The sequence below is a fragment of the Phalacrocorax carbo genome, chromosome 4, assembly GCF_963921805.1.
Source record: "Phalacrocorax carbo chromosome 4, bPhaCar2.1, whole genome shotgun sequence".
Taxonomy (NCBI): domain Eukaryota; kingdom Metazoa; phylum Chordata; class Aves; order Suliformes; family Phalacrocoracidae; genus Phalacrocorax; species Phalacrocorax carbo.
In genome coordinates this window covers 68,952,877-68,973,669 of record NC_087516.1, presented here as the reverse complement: position 1 = coordinate 68,973,669, position 20,793 = coordinate 68,952,877, and the positions used below count along the sequence as shown (strand labels likewise).

Sequence of the window (20,793 nt, the reverse complement as noted above, 5' to 3'; positions counted from 1 at the left end):
TTACTTACCATGTTTTTTCTTTCTTCTCCCCTGTATTATCTCTGATGAGTAAATGCTTATCAATTAAAAGGGAGTAGGTGGATTTAGGGCGGGACAAGGGGTAGAAATTACATTATCACTGAGAGCAGCTGTGGTGTCAGGCTTCAGAGGGCATCAGCTTTTTCCTAGAGAAAGCTTTGGCTTTTAGAATGTGGAGTTTTTATTTGCCTCTGTCTCTTGAAGTTTACTGGATTCTCCGCTACAGATGAACATATGTTCTCAGAAAGGTAGCAGGTTGGCATTTTGAAGGAGCACGCATGGAAGAAAATAAAGAGGGCCTTGGCCTCACAGAGGGCAAAATTTTGTTTATCTGGATGATTTTGTTTGTAGTGTTAATTTTGTTGCCCTCAATATTTAGAGTGTCATTGGGGATTTCTCATTTCTATGTGAAAATTGTAATAAAAATGTTAGAGGTAAGTTGAGAATTGGATTAAAAAGGTATGTGTTTACTACAGGATATATTTAATAAAAAAAATTTTGTACATTTGATATAGATGCCATAAAAGTCAGCAGAAAGAATTCCATTAACTTCAATATGTTGTTTGCAGCTTTACGTTATGTGGTGTCTTTAATGATGTCTAGTTATGTGCTGGGTTATAATCTGGGACTGGTTTGAGGTTTTCTTGGGTTAAAGTAGAGATTTTGTGATACATTGCTTCTAGTTCAAGCTGATTAGAATGCTTCATGCTATACTCATGACAAGTCAAATATAAATAAAAAGAGGTATTAGTTTATGAGAGTTGGTAAATAACAAGAACGTGTATTTTAGATGTACATAAGTTTCAGTGGTTTTATTTGGACTATATTAATTACATGATATTAATGAATAATGTTCTGTGTAAGAATACTGATTGTGTGTGTTTGCTTCTTCTAGTTATAAATCTGGGGGATGCAGCAGTCACAAGTTCTGTTGTACGAGACTTGAAGAATTCTTGCAACCTTCTAAAAATCTAGGGTTTTTTTAGAGATGGACAGGTCCATGGCTAAGATCCTGATTCTGCTGATATCAGCAAAAGTTTTCTGGGGCCTTTAGTAAGCTAGAATTGCATTTAATTTTTCAAGTCTGACTTTTCATATCCATAGGTGGCCAAAAGTAGCTGCTGTGAATTCATCCCATTAAACGGTGAAGCATTTCTGTTTTCCAGTAGATTAACTTTGTCTTTCTGGCATAAATCTGCTTTTCATGAATATACTTTTTACTTGTGGCAGAAAACTTATTAGTAGTATTGTTACTATTATCAAGCTGTTGAGCCATCTATTTGTGCAGTAGAACATGTCTGTAACAATGTGATACAGTTAATATCATGATATCATGACCATCTTACCTTTCCAATTCTGTCTTATTTCTGTCTTATAATTTTTCTGAGTTGTTTTCTAATACTGATTAAGAGCTATTGGGCAGGGACTGTCTTCAGCTGTATAAACATAATTTAGCATAGTGCACATGACTGCAAACTTTAGGGGTTACTTGTTTTTTCAGATACAAATGTCAATAGGAAATGACTGCCTATAGTGGCTATATGTAATATTGGCTTTTATATGTAATACTTTTTTTTTTATTATTTTATCAGCCAGTGGTATGCTAATTAAATTCTTATTGGTACCCTGAGTAAGAGGCTTGTGGTACTTGGAATTTGTTTCATCAAGCTCTCTCATATCAAACACAAACCTGAAGAGGTCTTTGGATAGCTTTGCTGCTGTAGTTGGCAGATATTAAAATAATTTCTGTATTTGTTTTTGCCCCTGTGCAAATTTTGAAGGACACTTGATGCACTCATTGGGTGCTTTACATAGGAAGGCATTTCTCTTTGGAAAAGCACATTAAATGTTCTTCTTTCCACAGGATATCACTTATCACAAGTATGATAATTATGTGTTCACAATACGGAGGATTAATTTATAAAAAAGTTATTCACTTAATTGTTATGTGATCAGATATCTGATCACATGTCTAGTTCCCCGTTGCCACAGCAGCTAATAACAGGAAGAGCCCAGCTCCATGTACTGCAATTCAGGCTGGCTTGTTTCATTCCTTTGTTGAAAGTTGTTGCCTAACTGTCCTGTGGGCAAAAAAGGAGTTTCCTCTGTTTTCATCTTACAATTAATTTCAGCTATTTTCTCTGAAATATTGTTCAAATGCTCCTCATTGTGCCAAAAGAGTAACTAAGAGCTATCTTGGTGGGAAATGGGAAGGAGAGAGGATGGAGGGAATGTTAGGTCCCCTTTGCTTGTGCTGTGGCCCACTTGGCTTTTCAGAATAAGGATAGGGCTGGGAAATGCTGGTTAAAGCTTGTGCAAACAATCGCTGGGCCTGTTCTTGGGGTCCTGGGGCTCATTAGCCAGAATATGGCTGAAATTGCTGCTTGGGATACAGTTAGCTTTAAAGCAGGCTTACATGTTGCTTTTGTTCAAGAAATTAACAACTTCACCTTGATAGCCTAGTGAAGTGTTGACTTGTGACATCACCTGAGATCTTGCTAACGGGGTAACGCACAAAGACCATGCTTGGTTCCTGTTGTTAACCTGAATGGTGAAATAGGATACCAACTAGCTGAAAATGCTAAGGGCAGACCTACTGACTGTATCGCAGGAATATCAGCACTCTAGGAAGTACCAACCAACCTGTTGATGTTTCACCAAAAACCAAACCTTGAGCACTATGACTGAATTCTCTGTTATGTTGCATTTGATTTAGTTTGTTATGTAGACCAGTGAAATGAATAGAAAACTTCTTACCTGAGAACACTTTATATTTGCTTCTTACCCCTGTAAATGACTCTGCAAATTGGGAGGCAGAGGGAAAACATATTTAATTTTTCTGTTTTGTCATTTTGAGGGAAAATAAGAGTAGAGACTGAAATCAAGTACCTTCAAGTCAAAAGATACTTTTCAAAAAGTTGTGTTTTCAAAGAAACCATGTCTGTAGCCCTTACTGAATTTACTGGGAGCTCTAGGTGTTTTAGGATAAAACCCTGCTTTGCAAATCTATTACTAAACATTGAGTAATGATGGCATATGATAAGTCATTTTGATTTCCTGACCTCACTGAGGTGTGTTAGCAGTGTGAACAGTGACTGGAACACATGGGCAAGGTGTAATCTATGTACAGAAGAATTTGTACCCTTTGCTCTTCTTCATCAAGGAATCTAGATACTTTTGTGTTAGAAACAAAACAAACCTTTTTGCAAAAGCAAGACTCAAGATTTGAAAATTTGAGGGGTGATTGTTTTTGTTTGTGAGGGTTTTTGGTTTTGTGTGGTTTGGGCTTTTTCTGTGGGTTCAAAAAAAATGGTATTACTAATAGTATACTATATTATATGATAATATTACTATTACTATAGTATAATAGTAAAAGATCTCCAAGACAGTAATTTCAGTTGCATAACTGTTATCCCATAATTACTATTACTACCATTCATTTAGCCTTAAAGTATTTCTGGAAATTATAAAGGTGAATTTGGTTTGGTTTCCAATAGGGTTATTCTTTCCCATGTGCTTGTAAGCTTTTGTTAGTAAAATAATGTTTTCTCCAGGTTTTGTATTTGCTTGTCTGTAATGGGGTTTGGTGGAAATGACGATACTAGCAAAGCTATGCTAGGGACATTACTCCAGCTCTTTAGTGTTGCAGCTGCAGAAGGAAATGCATTTGCTAGAATGAAATCTACACCATGCTCTCACAGTCCTGTGGAGAGTCAAATAAACATGTTAAATAGCTGTAGCTTCATTTGCCAAGATTCTTCTGCAATTTTACGAGGTCTGAGCTTCTGTATGAATTTGGAGTATTGCTGTTTCTCAAGAAATACTCACATGTAGGAAAGACATCAGCCAGCTAATAACTGTGGATATTCTTTGAATTGATAGCTCACTTGTACATTGAGGTAGCTAATATGCTGTAAACTCCCACTGGAGTATGGGCAGATGTTGCAGACACTTAAGATATTGGAAGTAGCTCACTGCTGTACTTCCAAATACATGGTTATCCTGAGCTAGCCACTGCATCAAAAAAAACCACAAAGAAATTATACTTGTCCTTTTATCCCAAACACTTGTTTTGGACCCTTCTCAACCTATATCATCTGCCCTCACTAGAGCAGCCAAGAGATCTGTCAGTGCTTTTTCACTGTCCAATTGTGGCCAGTCACTACTTGCCCATCCTCTCAGGCCCACTATATAATATGTGGATGATTTGATCTGGGTTGTTCTTTGGGACATGAAAGGGGGAATGAGGCCAGCCAGAATGGACTGTTGAATGAAAAGGCCATAAGTGCTTGATCTTAGATGGTGATTTTAGCTTGTAGTAAAAGCCTACTGTCCTTCTCGTTGTAATTATATTGGAAGATTTTACATGGAGTAATTGCCCCCAGGCCTTTGACACCTGAGAACAAAGCCAAGAAGAGGATTGAAAAACGCCAGTGTAATCAATAATTCTAAAAAGTTTTTTGTGAGAATATGGGAGAAGAGGTAGTAAAATATGGGAACATAGAGGGAGAGAGGCAAAACCAAATTATTGCACAGTACAGAAAGATGGAGTACCAAACAACATACTGAGCTGTACTTAAAAGGAAAAAGGGACAAGAACAACAAGTGAGACTTTTAAAAAAATGAACATTTCATATTGTATAGCTTTTCATGTCATGTACTATGAAGAAAGTAATTAACATAATGAAATATTAGACACCCTTACTTTGTTCAGAATGTAATTATAGGAAGCCTCAAACGAATGGGCTGTTGGAGTTAAGCTGTCAAGTCTTCAGTATTTCAGCTGGGATCACCCACTGGATACTTAGACTCCTTGTGTCCTCATCACTTCAGAAATGGGAGGGAGGAAAGCACAGCACACAAGTTCTCATTTGGTCAGCAAACTTAGGAATGAAGTTGCTCCATTTAGCACTTAAATTCTGTCTTAGTTGCAACACCTGTGTTATTGCAAGATATTTAAAACATCCTTTCATTACTGTTTTGCAACAAAGACCAGCATGACAGCTCTGTCTCAATAGTGTACAAAACAGAGGCTATCACAAAGCCTTATTTCATATATTAAAAACAAATTAAATGTACAGATGCCACCCAATGCAGAACAACGTAGAAGCTACTCTGCTGGGTCAGTCTAGAGTTTGACCCAGACCGATTAGCCTGGCTTTGACAGGCATCAACTCAATTGCTTGATGAAAAGACTAAGAGCTGGGTGATTGTATGGTGGTATTGCCAGGAATACCCTCCCAGCTGCTTGTTGCTTCAGCCTCCTGTGTGGATTCATGAGTTAGAGTTTTGTGTCCCATGGTGATTTTTCACCCATGTTTTTATGTATCTGCTCCCATTTCCATTGATCTCTGGCAATATGTCCCAAACAATGAACTCCACAACTTCATTGTGTTTCGTGGAAATATATTACCTTTTTCTTGCTTATACACTCTGCCCAACACTTTCATGTGATGCTACCTGGCTCTTGTATTAGAAGAGAAAATGTATAACTGTTCCTTATGCACCTGCTCTGTGCCAGCCCAGATTTTGTAGACTTCTGTCATCTGCCATCTCAGCCAGCTCTTTTCCAAGCTAACAATTCACCTAATGAAAGCTCCTCCTCATCTGCCTTGTCCTCTGCCTCTGTAGCCTTAACTGACTATTTAGTTACAGGCTGCCACCTTTGCCCTGCTGTTTGCCTGTGCTATGAGACAGGACTTTATAAAAAGTTTACTAGTAAAGTATAAATCTTTGTTGGTTTTGACTTGTCTTACTCATTTGAATTAGTTACCATATTTTTGTGGGTCAGCTTGGTCAGTGATTATCACCTTCTTTCTACCTGGGAGTCAAAAGCCAGCCGCCTTGAGGTATTCCAAATCCTTCAGGACAGTATGAGCAAGCTCGTTTCTGCCAGTGCTTGCCAACTGGCAGGTGCCTGCTCATGTAGGAGGGCTGTGATGGGCAAGATAAGGGTGGCAGACAGGAGACAGGAAAGCAGAGAGTAAGACAAACGGCTTTATTTGCCAAGCTAGGTGACTCTTATTTTTTCCTCCCTCATGCCATCCAACTATCCTAAAGGATACTGCAGAAAGGGTGAGGACCAGCAGTATATTATAGAGAGGTTAAGTTTGCCACATGTTGGCCTTTACTGTCTTATGTAACATTCTTGTTCCTGTGCCAGATATTCTTTCATTTCTCAGTGTGTGGACTGCTGTTTTCATGACATCCCCTGGCTCCCCAATTCCAAGTCACTCTCCATGTGTTGCAAAGGATTGAGATAGATGAGGTACCAGTTTACCTTTCCTAGGGTATAACTGGAAAGTACAGACAAGGTGAAGGTCTTTTTTTTTTTTAAAAAAAAAAAAGGTGTTGTAACAGATGGTTTGCATGGAGTTTAAAATATCACATCACTGCCTATTTTGCTTCCTCTTTTTTCTTTTCTTTTAAGATGGCTGGTTAAAAAAAGTTAACTAAGGGTAACTAAAATATTCTAATATCCCATGATAAAGTGTCTCTTTTTTGTTATTGATTTAAACTTCAATAGCTACAGAAGGAGATGGTAGAGAGCACGCAAAAATTAAGGATGGCAAAAAGCTAGTCTATGTCGATGATACATGCAACACATTGTAACATGGTGAAGACTATTTGAGATCAAGGTTTGTGGTGACTTAAATGGCTGTGCATGTCAGTTTATCAACTCTTTAGCAAGAGTTTATCCCAGAGCAGAAGTATGTATCCTAATCTATTGAAGGTGGGGAGTCTTAAATAGCAGGTGAGGACATAAGTTGAGTGGGTCACTTATTTCTCAATAATGAGTAAAGCCTACATGCAAGCATCCTGTGTCCTTTGTTAGGGCAGATATCTTGACGTAAATGCGGGAAGATCTAGTACTCATGAGAACAACTACTTAGATGTCTATATATGTATGACAAAAACATTCAAAACTATGAAAACTTCAAAAACTAAGCATATTGGTATATTTGATTTTGCTAATGGAGGAGTGTTATGCTGCTCTGCACAGTGAGCAGAAACTTGGTTTAGCTCAAAAAGGTAAAGACAGGGAAGGGTGGAAGCTTATTACCACATTTCAGAAATACTATGAATATGAAATGGTCCCTCCTCTGTTTTCTGTTAACAGAAACTGTATGAATGCCCTAAAACTGAGGTGATCTCTTTTATTCTTTAATATCAAGTCTTAGATCTATTTTTCTGGCATGTCTCTAATGTCAGTGATAGTATATTGCATCATTCTATTGCCTGAAACTAAATGGGGAAAGAGAGTTTTGGACCCAGGGACCTCATAGAGTCTCTTAGGTAGCTTAGTAATTTGTGGGGCCCCAGGGAAAAAACCAACTGCCTGTGTCCTGAAAAGAAGTTTGAGCCAAACCATTTTTCCTGAAAATGGTGAAATGTAATCAATGTAACAAATAAAACAGGAGGTGTGCGGGACAGCCTTCGGGCTGAATTTGAAAAATGAAAATCTAAGACCTGGCTTCAATCAGAGAGGCTCAGGCTATTCACCTAATGTAATTACAGAATGCCTGGAAATGATTAAATGAAAACCATTAACGTCTACTTTTCTTGTTTTGGGAACAGTGGGCCAACCTGCACATTGAGGAGGGAGTGAAAAAGCAGAAGGTGCTGGCACTTGAAAATTTAATCTCCACTGGTAAGATCTCTGAATGAAGACGACATGGCACTATTCACCTTGTAAAAAGGCAACTATTTTAATATCTTACAAGAGAGTAAACATAAATATAAATTGCGTTTGATATTAAGTAAGAAAACTGGAATGGCCGTAAAGGAGTTTGATGGGCAAATAACTGCTGGAGTTACAAACCCACAAAAGAGACCTTAAGTATGTTATAAGCAAAATAATCTATCAGTGATTGAGTCTTCTGCATAAAAGGTGTTAGAGACTAGTGTGAGTATAGAAAGACATTGCTGATAACCATTTAGGAAGCTGTCCCCATTTTCATAAGTATTTTGCATTTTCTGACTCTGTCAGTTCCCCCTCTACAAGATTAGGAGGAATGAGTAGCCTTTGCCCTTGATATTGCTTGGAATGGATTCTCTCTTGCTTCTTGTAACTCCTAGTGTGCAAAAAGCCAGGGTCTCTCAAGTAAAGGAGCTACACCATCCCATGCATCACAGTTACAGTTCGCACTCATCTCTCGGCATGGGGATAAAATCTTAGACATTTTTTTTTCCTCTTCCCAACTATGTTTCCTTTCTTTGACCAAAGGGGACTGGGTTAAGTTTTCATAATAACTAATCCTGTTACTTGTAGTGCCATTTTTAGTCATCAGTCACATAGACTGCTTGGATTGTCAGCTAATGAATTTCATGTCTTATGATTTCCTGGACATTGAAGGTTTGACTGAAGTGCAGCTGGAGGAAAGTTTTGTGATTCTGATTGGGGGTAGTATGTTGATTAAGATAAATTAAATGTCTTTTGAATAATGCATATTTAATGTCATTGAATACCTTCCCACTGTCCTGTGCATCATCTCATGTCCTGTCCCTGCCCCCCCCAAAAAAAACCCCACAAAAACCAAACAAAAAACCACAAACCAAAACAAAGAAGCCAAAACCAAAAACCCACAAACAACTAAAAAACCCCCACCAAACCACCCCAAACAAAATAGCCAAGTATTAACTGGCATGAATCAATACAGTTTGTCACTGTAACCAGCCAAACAAGAATCTGGTCTTAGAGTGACCTCAGCAAACATCTGAGACTTGCTGTGTGGCTGTCCTGTGAGATGTAATTTTACAGATATGGAACATGACTGTGTTGTCATTCTCCCTGCACAATGCTTCTCTGTTACACTATGTATATCTCAGGGGGAAGATCTAGACACTTTGAAGTTTCTTGCTAGTGAAGTGACTCTTAAAGAAGGGATAGGGGAAGAGAGAAGGCTCTGAGAAAAAATACCAGAGGAAGCTGTTTGTTACAGCTGGGAAAAAGTAAAACAAATCAACAGCAACAAGAACAAAAACTATACAAATACGTCCTGAACTTGAGTCAAGGCAGCAGGAGGGATCTGCAGTCTTGGCAGTGCACTGTTGATATTTCTAGGTGTGTGTGCATATGGTGTTTGGTAAATGACAGTGAAGTAGGTGGTGTTGTGCTCAAGGTTGTATTTGCAGATTGTTCTTAATGCTTTGCTCCTTTCTTCAACAATTTAGTGGTGTTGTATGGCGTAGGATTAGAGAAGTAACCTGCGGAAATAAATGCCAGTATGTAAATGAGGCATAAAAATGCAATTATGGTGCTTGGAGTAGGAGGAGAGCTGTTTCTAAAAAGCACATGTATTTTACTCTTTTTGGAATCCATGTTGTCCGTTCCACTGCATGGAAGGAAGACTCATGTTCTCATGCAGGAATCATCCAGAGAGAGGAAACCTCCATGGAACAGGAGATTGCTGGCCAGCACCAAGGATGCTTCAACCTTGCTGATGTTATGTACTTCTCCAAGAAGGCATGTGAGGCAGTTGCAGAAGACGAAGTCATACGACGGTTCTCCTCTGAGGAGCTGGTGTCCTGGAATCTCCTCAGCAGAACCAATACCAACTTGCATCGTGTCAGCTGGCAAATGACTATTGTGTGGGTTGTTGGGATCCTAATTCGGTATTGTCTCCTGATGCCTTTTCGGTGAGCCAGTTCTAATTTGCTGGGATCTATTTTTCATGGTACTTTTTCAAAAGACAAGAAATAACACGCTACTAACCAGTGCAGAAAGGAGAACTTGGCATGACTCTGTTTTCCAAGATGCCATTGAAACTCAAAGATCCCTAAAAGAAAATAAAAGGGGGAGGGGGGGGGAAGTGCTGAAGATATTGATTTCTCATGTTCCGTATGTTTTATTAGTAATTAGTGGCAAATCTGGCAAAACTTCATAGAAATGATCTGGAGATCTTTGTTATGTAAATAACTGTTTCAAATGAAAGGATCAGGCTCTACCCGTCTGAGACAGGGAGACTCTATGCTGAAATACTTGAACATTAGCTTTTCTTCAAATCCCAGGGAGCACAGGGCTGGATGGAAAAAGAGGCATCTACTTGGAATGTAATAAATTTTCAGACTGTTAAAATTTTCTTTTAAGAAAAACCAGCCTTTATCATATTGACCAAGCAGTTGCAAATATTCATTTGCTCTTGAAAAGAGCAGGAGCTTTTAAAATTTCTTATTCCTTTGATGGGGAGGACAGCATATTTAAAACATTGCTGCAGTGCATAGAGGGATTTCCTACCAGTCAGTTACATAGTGGAGCACATACACCTGTGTGTAAACTTAGATATGCAGCTTAAGAATACAACGTTTATGTAAAAATGGCTTCAATGTCATGCTCAGCCACTAGTAACCAACAACACTTAATTTTCTTGATTATGTAGTAGTTTACTGCTTGGGGTGGAAGTATGTACTGAAATTTCTGGATAGGTTTTTAAAAATAAAATGATGGCACTGAGAAATCTCAGCTGCGTTAAAGAACACTAGCCACTACTCATCATCCTCTTTGAACACAATGGTTTATTTCCCACATGATAGCTTCAGGTCAGGATGTGGTGCTTTTTGGAAGGTATGCTTCAGGCAGCATGAGGTTTTGTACTCAGTGCAGGATTAATTGAGTGAAAATATGTGCTCATGTTATCCTGTTGACCTTAACTGGTTTGTATTGCTAGTTAGATGCTATTAATGGTGGAGGGAGGCATTGTGAAATGGATCAAAGGGTTAAATAAAATATTTTCTTGCTTGCTTTTCTGGTTTTGCTTCTTAGCATTTAATTAATATTATTTTACTTTGTAGTGCCTGCTTGGCTGTTTTCAGCATCCTCTTGCTGGTCTTGGCCACTACACTAGTAGGACGGTTTCCAAATGGCAGGTAGGTGTTTGCTGAGGGCTCGTTCCATTTCTTTTTTATTTATTTAAGGCTTTGAATGTGTGTGTTGGAATATAAATCTGCTTGAGTCCAGAGGATTAATGTGGACTACTGTAGGGTGATTTTTTTTTTCCCCTACTGTAAACTCAGAGCACTATGAGACAAAGTATGGCAATAGCATCTGAAAGTGGACACGCAATGTAAGCCAGATAGATACTGCTGGAAGCGTGTCTCAGAGTGGAAAATAGAGTATTCTCTACTTGAGTCAGAATGGGGCAAGTAAATAATCTGTCCTGAGCAATTCTGTTAATACAGTGAGACTGTTACATCCTGCCAGTGCAAAAAACTCAGACATGATTCACCAGCTAAATATTTTTGTATTAATGTTAATGAAGGAGTCAACTGCAGTTGCTTTCAGAGAAAATCTATAAAACAAAACCCTGACTGTTATCTTCTCTGCTTTGAATCTGGAGGGTTTAGGATAGACTACAGTAGAAGAATGAAACAAGAATATCTTTGATACCTGATAAGCTCATCCTACATAGCGTTGTTAGTGCAATGAATCATCTTAGTATGGTCTTTGTAATAACAGCTATTCGGAATAATTTTGAGAGTTTACAGTATGTTGTTCTATGAGTGACTACACAGAACTGGAAATGTATGTGTGGCTTCATTTCTTTTAGAGTTAAATGCTGGCTGAGCAACCAGGTTCAGATGATATGTGCCACATTAGGTGTCCGATGTCTGGGTGGTCTTGTTCATTTCCACAACAGGTGAGTGGTGCCACATTGCTCTCCTTGGTCTGCTATTGATTTCTTACAGTACTCAGTGTCTTAAGTTTCAGAGCAGGATTCTTATTCCATTACAGAACAGATACCATGATGGTGTAATTTGAGCCAAGAATATGTTTGGGTCATCTAGACTCTGTCAAGATGTTTGTGTACCCTGCTGTGTTTTCTGTTGTGTATTGGCAGGGTATGCAAAGGTGAAGTAGTACTGTGTCCTTGGTTAAATATACACTTAGACATTTTTCTCGATGTTTGCCTTGAACATATTATACTCATATCGCCATTAAATGTTCAGCTGTTCTATTACCCAGTTTGTTGGGTAACTAATTCTTCATGCTCTTTCCTAAAGTTATGGTTGGTATTTCAATATGTTTTTTTAATATCTTGCTTGCTTAGTGGTGGCGCATTATGTAATAGAGGCTGCTGAAATATTTTTTTTTTGTGCTTTGGAAAACAAGCAAAATCATGCTCTAGTGTCTTTGCTTTTAGAGTTTTAGTGTCCAAATTTTCTTTAATATATGCCTCTCTGAATGGTAATGTATGCAGCTAAAATGCCTACTCCAATGAAGTCTTGTATTCTCAGCTAAAAGGAAACTGGTTTTGGTGAAATGCCAAAACTACTGAAATGTGAAAGGACTCTTGAAAGTATGAGGAAAGATGACTTATCTGCTGTAATGTGCTGCCAGAAGTTTTAACATGTATCATAGTAATATTAGTATTTTAAAATATGTTTTGTGTTCTTCCACTTCTATGGATCTGCAGATAAGCTGTGTGCCTGAAATGCTTCTGCCACTGAGAGTCTTGATTGTGGATGTATGCTTACTGGATGGGTCACTTGATGGGGCCTGTAATTACATTAAGTAATTATTTTTATGGTTATCACTGCAGGGAAAACAGACCGCAGGAGGGAGGCATCTGTGTAGCCAACCACACATCTCCATTGGATGTTGTAATCCTGGCCAGTGATGGATGCTATTCCTTGGTATGAACAAGAAAGGCGGTAAATGTTAGTAATGTTGAGATGCCTGTAGACGTGGTGTTGGGTAAGAGGATAAACTTACTGGTAGAAAGAGTGGGATTTGATAGCATTCAAACTTGCATTCAGGACTGCAAAATAATAGACACAGGCAGGTGTGTGCACACTTTTGACCTGTATAATAATTGTATAATTTGTGAATGAGCTTAGAAACTGACGCATCCCTGTTCAGAATTTTATCATTTAAGTACGTCTGTGTTTGCGTAGTAACCAGTTTCTTTTGGGCTTGCAGGTTGGCCAGGCACATGGAGGGCTTCTGGGACTTATTCAAAAATCTTGCATGCAAACCACTCAGCATGTTTTGTTTGAACGCTCGGAAATGAAAGACCGTCAGCTGGTGAGGAAAAAGTAAGGTAGTGAGGTGTTTGCTTAATTGTCCCATCAGGTCTAGTAATTGTGAGGTCCAAGCATGAACTGAGACACTTCTTACCCTGCATCTCTCTTTGGTGGGCAGCTGTAGGTTGTCCTCAGTGTAAGGTTGGGAACTGCTCCATCAATGAAGGTGCAGGGTGTAGTAATCATCTACTGAACTTCTCATCATTTGCCCTGTAACCTCTGGGAATTTCCATGTTGCCACAATTGCCCTGCCTGCCACAGGCAGGAGCCTGTTGATTCAGTTTCGATGCCAATGATTCGGGCTGTCAAGACAGAAATGGGAATTCTGTCAGCACATCTGCTTCCCAGATCATGCCTTGCCCTGGTACATTTTTCATCAGCTCTGAGAATAGAAGGTGGCTAAATCTGCTGTGAGAACAGGATGAAGGGAGGCCGACTGTAGCAAAACAATTTAAAAAATAACAAAAAAAGGCCAAGGTACCACCTAGCTGCTAGAAGCTGGAAAAGCATCCTGGAGAATTGTAATATGTTTGCTTAATGCCTATACTGCTCTCCAGGCCTGCAGTATTGAATCCTGGCAGAGACAGCATGTTGGACTTTAAGGACACAAACAGGATTGACTATATTCTATATAGTCAATATTCTCAAGTTCTGTATTTGGAAGTGTTTACAGAGCTTGTTCTTAGTCATCCTAAATCTTTATGAAAATGGATGCAATGCTGCTACATTAAGTAAGTGTCTATGACAGTTTGTCCTTAGAAAAATGGAGAAGCCTCCCCGCCCCCCGGGTAAGTCTCTCTGTTTTTTGGTAACTGATGTTTTGGTTTTGTTCTTTAATGCTGACTGGAGAGGAACTGTATGCTCTTGAGTCATAGGAAAGGCAGGTGTTTCAGAAAACAACAGATTTTGTGTGTCAGTAATCTGCTTAGCAGCAATACGTTTAAGTGGTGCAGCAAATGTAGTAAAATAGTGGCCTACTTAACTAGGTGTGGAGAATCATTAGAGAGAGATATATAAAAAAATGATCTTATAAACCTAGAAGGCATGAAAAATTTTAAATATGGAATATACTTCAGTCAAAAGAAAAGTTCAACTGTTTTCATAGCTGGAACCCGTCAAAGATAAAGTCAAAGTCAAAGTTTTATATGCATCAACTACCACTGTTCTCTGGCTTCCTGTGAATTGGGTTAACATCGTGAAAGAAAATGGCATACAGTTTTGTAGAAAACCTACTTTTGCCATTAGCAAAAGAGAATGTCTGAGATGAAGGCCTGAAACTCCCAGCTGAGGCTACTGACTGGCAAAGAGCAGAACTAGCACACATCAGCTGAGGCTACTGACTGGCAAAGGGCAATTGAGCAAGGGCTTTTCTTGTCCTATGTAAGAGGCAACAGATGTTTAGATTCTTGGCAAAATAAAAAAATGAAGTATACACTGAAATTTTATTTTCTCTCCACAGAATTAGAGAACACACTGCAGATAAAGCCAAATTACCCATTTTAATTTTCCCGGAAGGTAGGAAACAACTATATTGATTTTATTATTGCTCTTCTCACTTGCCACTGAATGCAGTTTGTTATACCCAGTCTTTACAAGTGAGGTGTTTGTTTTCAGTCTGTAGAATTAATTTGCTCTTGTGAGATATTGAAAGTCAGATTCTAGTATTTTACAACAGTTTTATGACAGTCTAATTTCTTTATAGCATAAGGGAAGAGAGAACAGGTTCTGGGATTGTGTTTCAGAACTAAAGCTTTCTTCTTTAGCAACTTAAGTCTTCTTAAGACAGTTTAGGATTCATTAGCTGATACTTTTCTTAAGGTGGATTAAACTTTTCATCTGTATTAATTCTGGCCAGGTACCTGCACAAACAACACATCAGTAATGATGTTTAAAAAGGGAAGCTTTGAGGTAGGAGGGACCATCTATCCAGTCGCAATCAAGGTAATATATCTGCAGTTTTCCAAATTCTAAGGATTATTTGCATTATTTTCATGTGTAAACCTTAAAAAGGGGTTTGCTCTGTGTGAACAGGTACTGAATAAGCCCTGAGAAAATGGAATCCTTTAACGATGTGCAATGTCTTGCAGTTCAGTGCAGTATGGGAAATGTTTCACTGAATATCTTGACAACTGGTTAGGAGCCACCTGAAAAGCACAGTTGCAATTGCTGTGATGCATGTCCAGTTCTGCCTGTTCTTTCTGTCTTGGGGTTCCTGGCTCTTGTTGTGCTCTGAGTATAAAGGCACTTTAGCCAAGTCACATTAGCTCTAGGTACGTTAGTTACTTCTTTTTTTCCTGGAACTATAATGTTGCCTAATCTTATGGAAATCGTTAAGATGGGTGTGAGCATTTTCAAGGAAACCTTTATAGTCAGCATATCTGTAGATAACAAGTCTTTACATTTTGAGTAGAACTATATTGTTATAGTTGAGATGTATTTCAATGGTGTCTGTCACAGTTTGGGGTCCTGCATTGCTTGTAAAGTTTTAACTGTTACAAACTTGTAATAAATGTTGAAATGTGGAACTTTACTCTGAATTTGCTGCTTTTAGGAGGTATGATTAGATTTGCCCCTGATTTAACAAGTTGAACTGTATACACTTCCAGTATGACCCCCAATTTGGAGATGTGTTCTGGAACAGCACAAAGTATTCCATGATGACCTATATTTTTAATGTGATGACCAGCTGGGCTATTGTCTGTAATGTGTGGTACCTGCCACCAATGGTCAAAGAGGTACTTTTGCTTTTGCATGTTTTGAAAATGCTCATAAAATGTTGTCTGTGAGGAATTCTGCATTACTATGCATATTGTGTTGGCATTATGTTTGCAAATCTTTGATAACTAAATGGACAAATGGCAGAAGGCAACACTGTAGTCTCTAAAAAGAAGTGTGCGTAGATTTATGTAGGTTAGTTATCTTCACGTGAAAACTACTCCTGCAGATAGTCAGACATTTCTGCACCATGCTCCCTATTGCTCCCGAACAGCTTCTTTACCCGAGTACAGCTGCCTTGGTTTCCCCTAGAGACTAGAAGAGATGTTAAAATATGATTTTTATGCTGCAGGAGTCCTGCCCATCAGCCTGACACAGACCTCCATTTTTTTACTCCAGAAGTAATACAGAAATTCAGGCTTTGTTGTCACTCCATACTGGGGTGCTTCTGCCTTCTGTGTCCCATGTCCCCCTGTCCCCCGCATCTACACAGCTTACCCCTACCTCCTTGTTCTCAACCCTGCAGATATCTAGCTAATCCTTTGCCCAGCAGCTTTACCCCACAACTTGGCACAGCCTCTTGTCTCACTGCCCCTGGATACTGACCTGATGCAAAAAAGTGGATTAAACCTTTACTCCAGCAATGCTCGTTTGGTATAGTCTACCCCAGTCTGGCAGGGACGCTGCTGTAGTGTACATATCTTCGTTCCTCTACAGTTCAGGCAGACAGACTCCTGTGAACTCGCAATAATTTGCTGATCCTGAATGCACTGGACCCCAACTCTGTTTAAGGCACCCCATCTCCTCCAAGATCCTGGCGGTGTGTTCCCAGCTTCAGACTGGCACTGAAGTACTGGGAGCAGGTGCATCCCCTGCTCTGGCCAGGCCTGTGACCTCACGCTATGTGTTGTTTGAGATTGCCCCAGAAACCACAGAGCCTCCCACTTAGTTCTTTTCAGCACCGAATGGTGGCAAACCAGGCAGTGTTCCCAGGACCAGCTGGAACTGCCCTGCAGGTCACATTTGGCTCATGGGCCTGGTATAAACCCAAATGCCTGCTGTCTGACAAGAACTATCTCTTTAAGTGGGACATAGAGAAAATGTTTTAAGTTGCGAAGCAAATAATTAATATATTTTTCAGGAAGAAGAAGACTCTGTTCACTTTGCCAACAGAGTCAAGGCTGTCATTGCTGCTCGGGCAGGAATGTCTGTACTTCCTTGGTAAGAAGCAATGCCTCTGAGGTTGGGTTTAAAGCATATTTAGGTGTTCTGTATTCTGAAAAGCTAGCCTGGAATCTTTTAAAACTTCTTCCAGATTTGCTTTGCTTGGGCTGTATTCCATCACCCTTACTGACTCTGAGTCAGAAAATATTACTTTATTTCTTGAACAATTCCACTAGAACAAATAGACTAGTATAAAAAGGGAAATGGAGCTGATAGGTAGATCTAACCAGCAGGTAGTATTTGGTAAAAATAAATTATTTGCCTGTTAAATGCTGGATTAAATGAAAGGCATTGTATGTGTTGTGTGGTAAGTCTTGGCAGTATGGATCATTTAGCGTTGTATTGCAAAAGCCAACATTTAGGGTGAAAACTGCTTTGACTATGTAGTCTAAATATTGTAATGTTTTTCTGCCTTGACCCTAAAGTGAGATCAAGGCAGTTTCTTTTCTGTATCTTTTAGGGATGGGGGACTGAAAAGGAAAAAGGTCAAAGAGTCTTTCAAGGAAGAGCAACAGAAAAAATATTGCCAGATAGTGATAGAAAATGGATCTGTGGGAAACAGAAATGTTTGCTAAATGGTATGTATTTTATCTCATTTTTCAATTACTTATCTCCACCAGATAATGGACTATTTTTTATATTAAAACTGACATATTTTCCTTCTGTCCCTGTAAGATATTTTGCATATGACACAGCAGGGAAACCATAAAGATGTAATATTTTGTATTAAATAAGAATATAATTTTATAATTAGGAAGATTTACAATATACTAGTAAAATTCTCTGATGCTGGTGAGAAGAATCTGCAATGATATTACTTAGGTTCATTAAAACATAATTTTTAAAATATTTTGTTACCCTGAAGACTTAAATTGGTAACTTCTTAACTTGTAATAGAACACTTCTGTACTCCTAGCCTTTATCAATGATTTGGACTAGCAGTTTTCCTGTGAGCTGCAGTCACTATGTTGCTGTAGAGATAGATCTCCTGATGTCAGAAGATATTAAATGGTTCACCAAAATATGTTTTCTGAATTGCAAGTTGGAGAGGAAGTGTTGGATGTCAGAGGGAAAGAGGTAGTCACTGACTTCCCCTTCATGTCACAAGGCAGCATAGGAAGTTTTCCAGGGTCTCACTGACAAACAGCAGAACAGTGTCCAGGGCAGAACCTCTGTGATGCCTGGGTGTGTGATGCTGGGGTAAATTAGTCACAGCCAAGGACAATGTAATAGAAAAATCTATCGTATTTTAAAATTATATTGTGTCTTCTGATTTTGCTGTGTCCCTTTCTGTGTCTTTTTGTACGCATTACACAAATTAAAGAGAACCTATGATGTGACCTCTATTATCCTCTGTTGTAATTATTTCTGGATAGCCACCTGCTTGTGTTACTGCTTGATGTGAAGGCTACCAATTAGGTCTCTGACAAGTCCACCCTCCAGAAATAAATATAGCAAGTGCACTTAAGGATTCTGAGATGGAAATATTTCCCTCACTTATAGTATTTCTTTGTATAAAATATTTGCTCTATTGTTATGTAGCTCCCACATGGAAGAATTTAGTTTCTTTACCAGAACTTCACTAATGAAGCATACATGAATAGGTGTTATTTTGCCCAAACTGCTTTAAGACAGATGGGTTGGTAAGGACTGTTAATAACATTTACATGACAACAGCCCATTGACTGAGGTCTCAGCAGAGATGGAGGACCTGTCCTGATGAGCACAGATATAACACTGCTCACCCCTGGAGAGTCTAGAAAAACTAATATTCAGGAGAGGGGCTAAGAGAGGTGTTAACTGCCCTGAGGCTGCATGGCACACTCTTATCTCTCCAGACCTGGTGTATCATCCCTGGGTTTAATTGTTACAGGTATGTGAATTCTCTTGGTGGATCGGTCAGTCCAAATTTGGGTGTCATAGGTAAGCAGTAGGAGAAACCACCCCTTTAAAAAGCTATGAGCCACCCAGGTAGGGAGAGTGCTGTGCAGTATGCCTACAGAGGAAAATTGCTTCAGACTCCCCTATTGTGAAAGAGGTCTGCTTGCTCCTGACTTAAATGAGCTGTGCTTCCATGTCTGTTGAAGCTGTTGATTTAGAAGTATGAAAATCTGAAGAAATGTCACAGGCTATCCTGATAACTGTTAAATCTCTTCAGTGGGCCAGAGTTTAAAATTGGGCGTTCTTCCTTCTTGTGACTGATGTCTGAGAGTTAACAGAGACTACGGTTGTATGCGAGGGGTTGACAAGTGTTGGGAGGATCCTTCCCACACTAGTGTGCCTTCTTCCTCCTCAGAAGTAAAAAGGGAGACAGAACAGGCAAAAATAGGGGCCAGAGACAGGAAAAGATGGGGAGAGAATTTCTGTTCCAACAGTAGTTCTTTTTCTCACTTGGGCTCTGCTTCTTAAGACATTAGGACATGATGAGCATTTTTCCTGCCCTGCAACACTTCCCCAGCTCACCAAGAGAAGAGCCTTTGAGTGCATGATCCTCATTATGGTTATAACCCCAAGTCTTGTGAAAGTATAGCTAAGACCTCTGAATGTAGGAGTATTACATGCCACCTGTTGAGCTGTGTGAGGAGTGGTGGAGTTGCCAAATTTTCTCTGCTATTTTTTGGCTGTCTTGACAAAATAAGCTAAAACTCTGTGAAGTAGATACTTACATATAGAATAGGGAAATTTAAAGCAAACAATGAACCCAAGAACCTGTAAATGACAAGAGGGAGGTATGCTTTCTTAGCTGCTGGTAAAATGCCAACCTGACTTGAAACAGAGACTACTTTGTCTTGCCCTGCTTTAAAGAAATGTTTCTGGTTTTTTTGGTGGTGCTTTCTTTACCTACCTTCCACCTCCCCCTTTCCGTTCTCTTGATATTGTGTATTTCATCTGCATTTATCAGCAGTGGCCTTGGCAATTGCTTTTAACTGAAATTGTATACTGCCCTTGGAGTACTGAGGTTGTGGAAGAATGTATTGTTTTCCAAAAGGACGCCACAGATAAGTGCATCTTCCTCCTCCAGCAGGAGGGCATGGTAACAGTAAAAAGAACACATTCTCGTGATAACACGTGAGTGGGAAGCTGGTAAATGGCAGCTTAGTTTTCCACAATCAAAGAACTCACACTTCTGTTACTCCTCCTCTTTGCTTATCATCCGATAGTCTTGCAGGAACCAGGCTTCTAAACTGCTTGAGTTCCTTTTTTACTCCATACCTTTGCAGGATCAAAGGTAGGGCAGTCTCATGCTAATTTGTGCCAAGTGATAGGCTTAGGTGGAAGAGAATGAACATTTCAGTGGATCAGGTGCTCAAAAAAAAAAAATCCAAACAAAAAACCCACAAAAACCACCAACCTAACAATTCCCCCAAAAACCCAACCAAACAAAAAACTCCAAAAGCCCAAACATTTTAAAAAAATCTGTCAGTGTAAGTAATGTTTTTTCTTTTCTTAAATTTTTAATTTATTTGCTAGCTCTACAAGCTACATAGACAAGATGTAGCATCATCTTGGAGAAGAAGCCTGTGGCTCTGTCTTCCTCAAGAGCACCAACTACTTCTGTTGTTTCCCATTTAATGTTTTTGCCCTTCAGCTCCTTACCCAATGAGTCTTGCACTTTCAGTTGACTGGGTGGCCTCTTCTCCAAATAAAATGAGAGCCTTCTGACACAGCTAATCAGTGTAGGGAAGAACTACATTGTAAAACATAGCCTTGCTTTGTAGTTTGGTGCTGCTGGCTAATACCTGTGTATGAAGCATCTAAGTGATGCTAACTGTTGTTGTCGCACTAACGTGTCATGTTGATGAAACTGAAACA

General features: G+C 39.2%; 1 protein-coding gene across 1 annotated transcript; it reads left to right on the top strand.

The window, feature by feature from the left end:
* Positions 1-296: 296 nt before the first annotated feature.
* On the top strand, positions 297-17,555 carry LOC104047632 (glycerol-3-phosphate acyltransferase 3). The gene is made up of 12 exons (XM_009507964.1): positions 297-452; positions 7,597-7,669; positions 9,387-9,657; positions 10,810-10,884; positions 11,565-11,654; positions 12,558-12,651; positions 12,938-13,053; positions 14,501-14,556; positions 14,897-14,982; positions 15,648-15,776; positions 16,898-16,977; positions 17,441-17,555. Exons 1-12 carry the CDS (start codon positions 297-299, stop codon positions 17,553-17,555), a joined length of 1,341 nt encoding a protein of 446 aa, XP_009506259.1.
* Positions 17,556-20,793: the final 3,238 nt, after the last annotated feature.

Bases quoted from the DNA above. Each gene is read 5' to 3' on its own strand.
- LOC104047632 (XM_009507964.1), top strand. From the start codon at position 297: ATGGAAGAAAATAAAGAGGGCCTTGGCCTCACAGAGGGCAAAATTTTG. The intron at 10,885-11,564 runs GTAGGTGTTTGC...CATTTCTTTTAG, and splicing joins GGACGGTTTCCAAATGGCAG to AGTTAAATGCTGGCTGAGCA. The intron at 14,557-14,896 runs GTAGGAAACAAC...AATTCTGGCCAG, and splicing joins CATTTTAATTTTCCCGGAAG to GTACCTGCACAAACAACACA.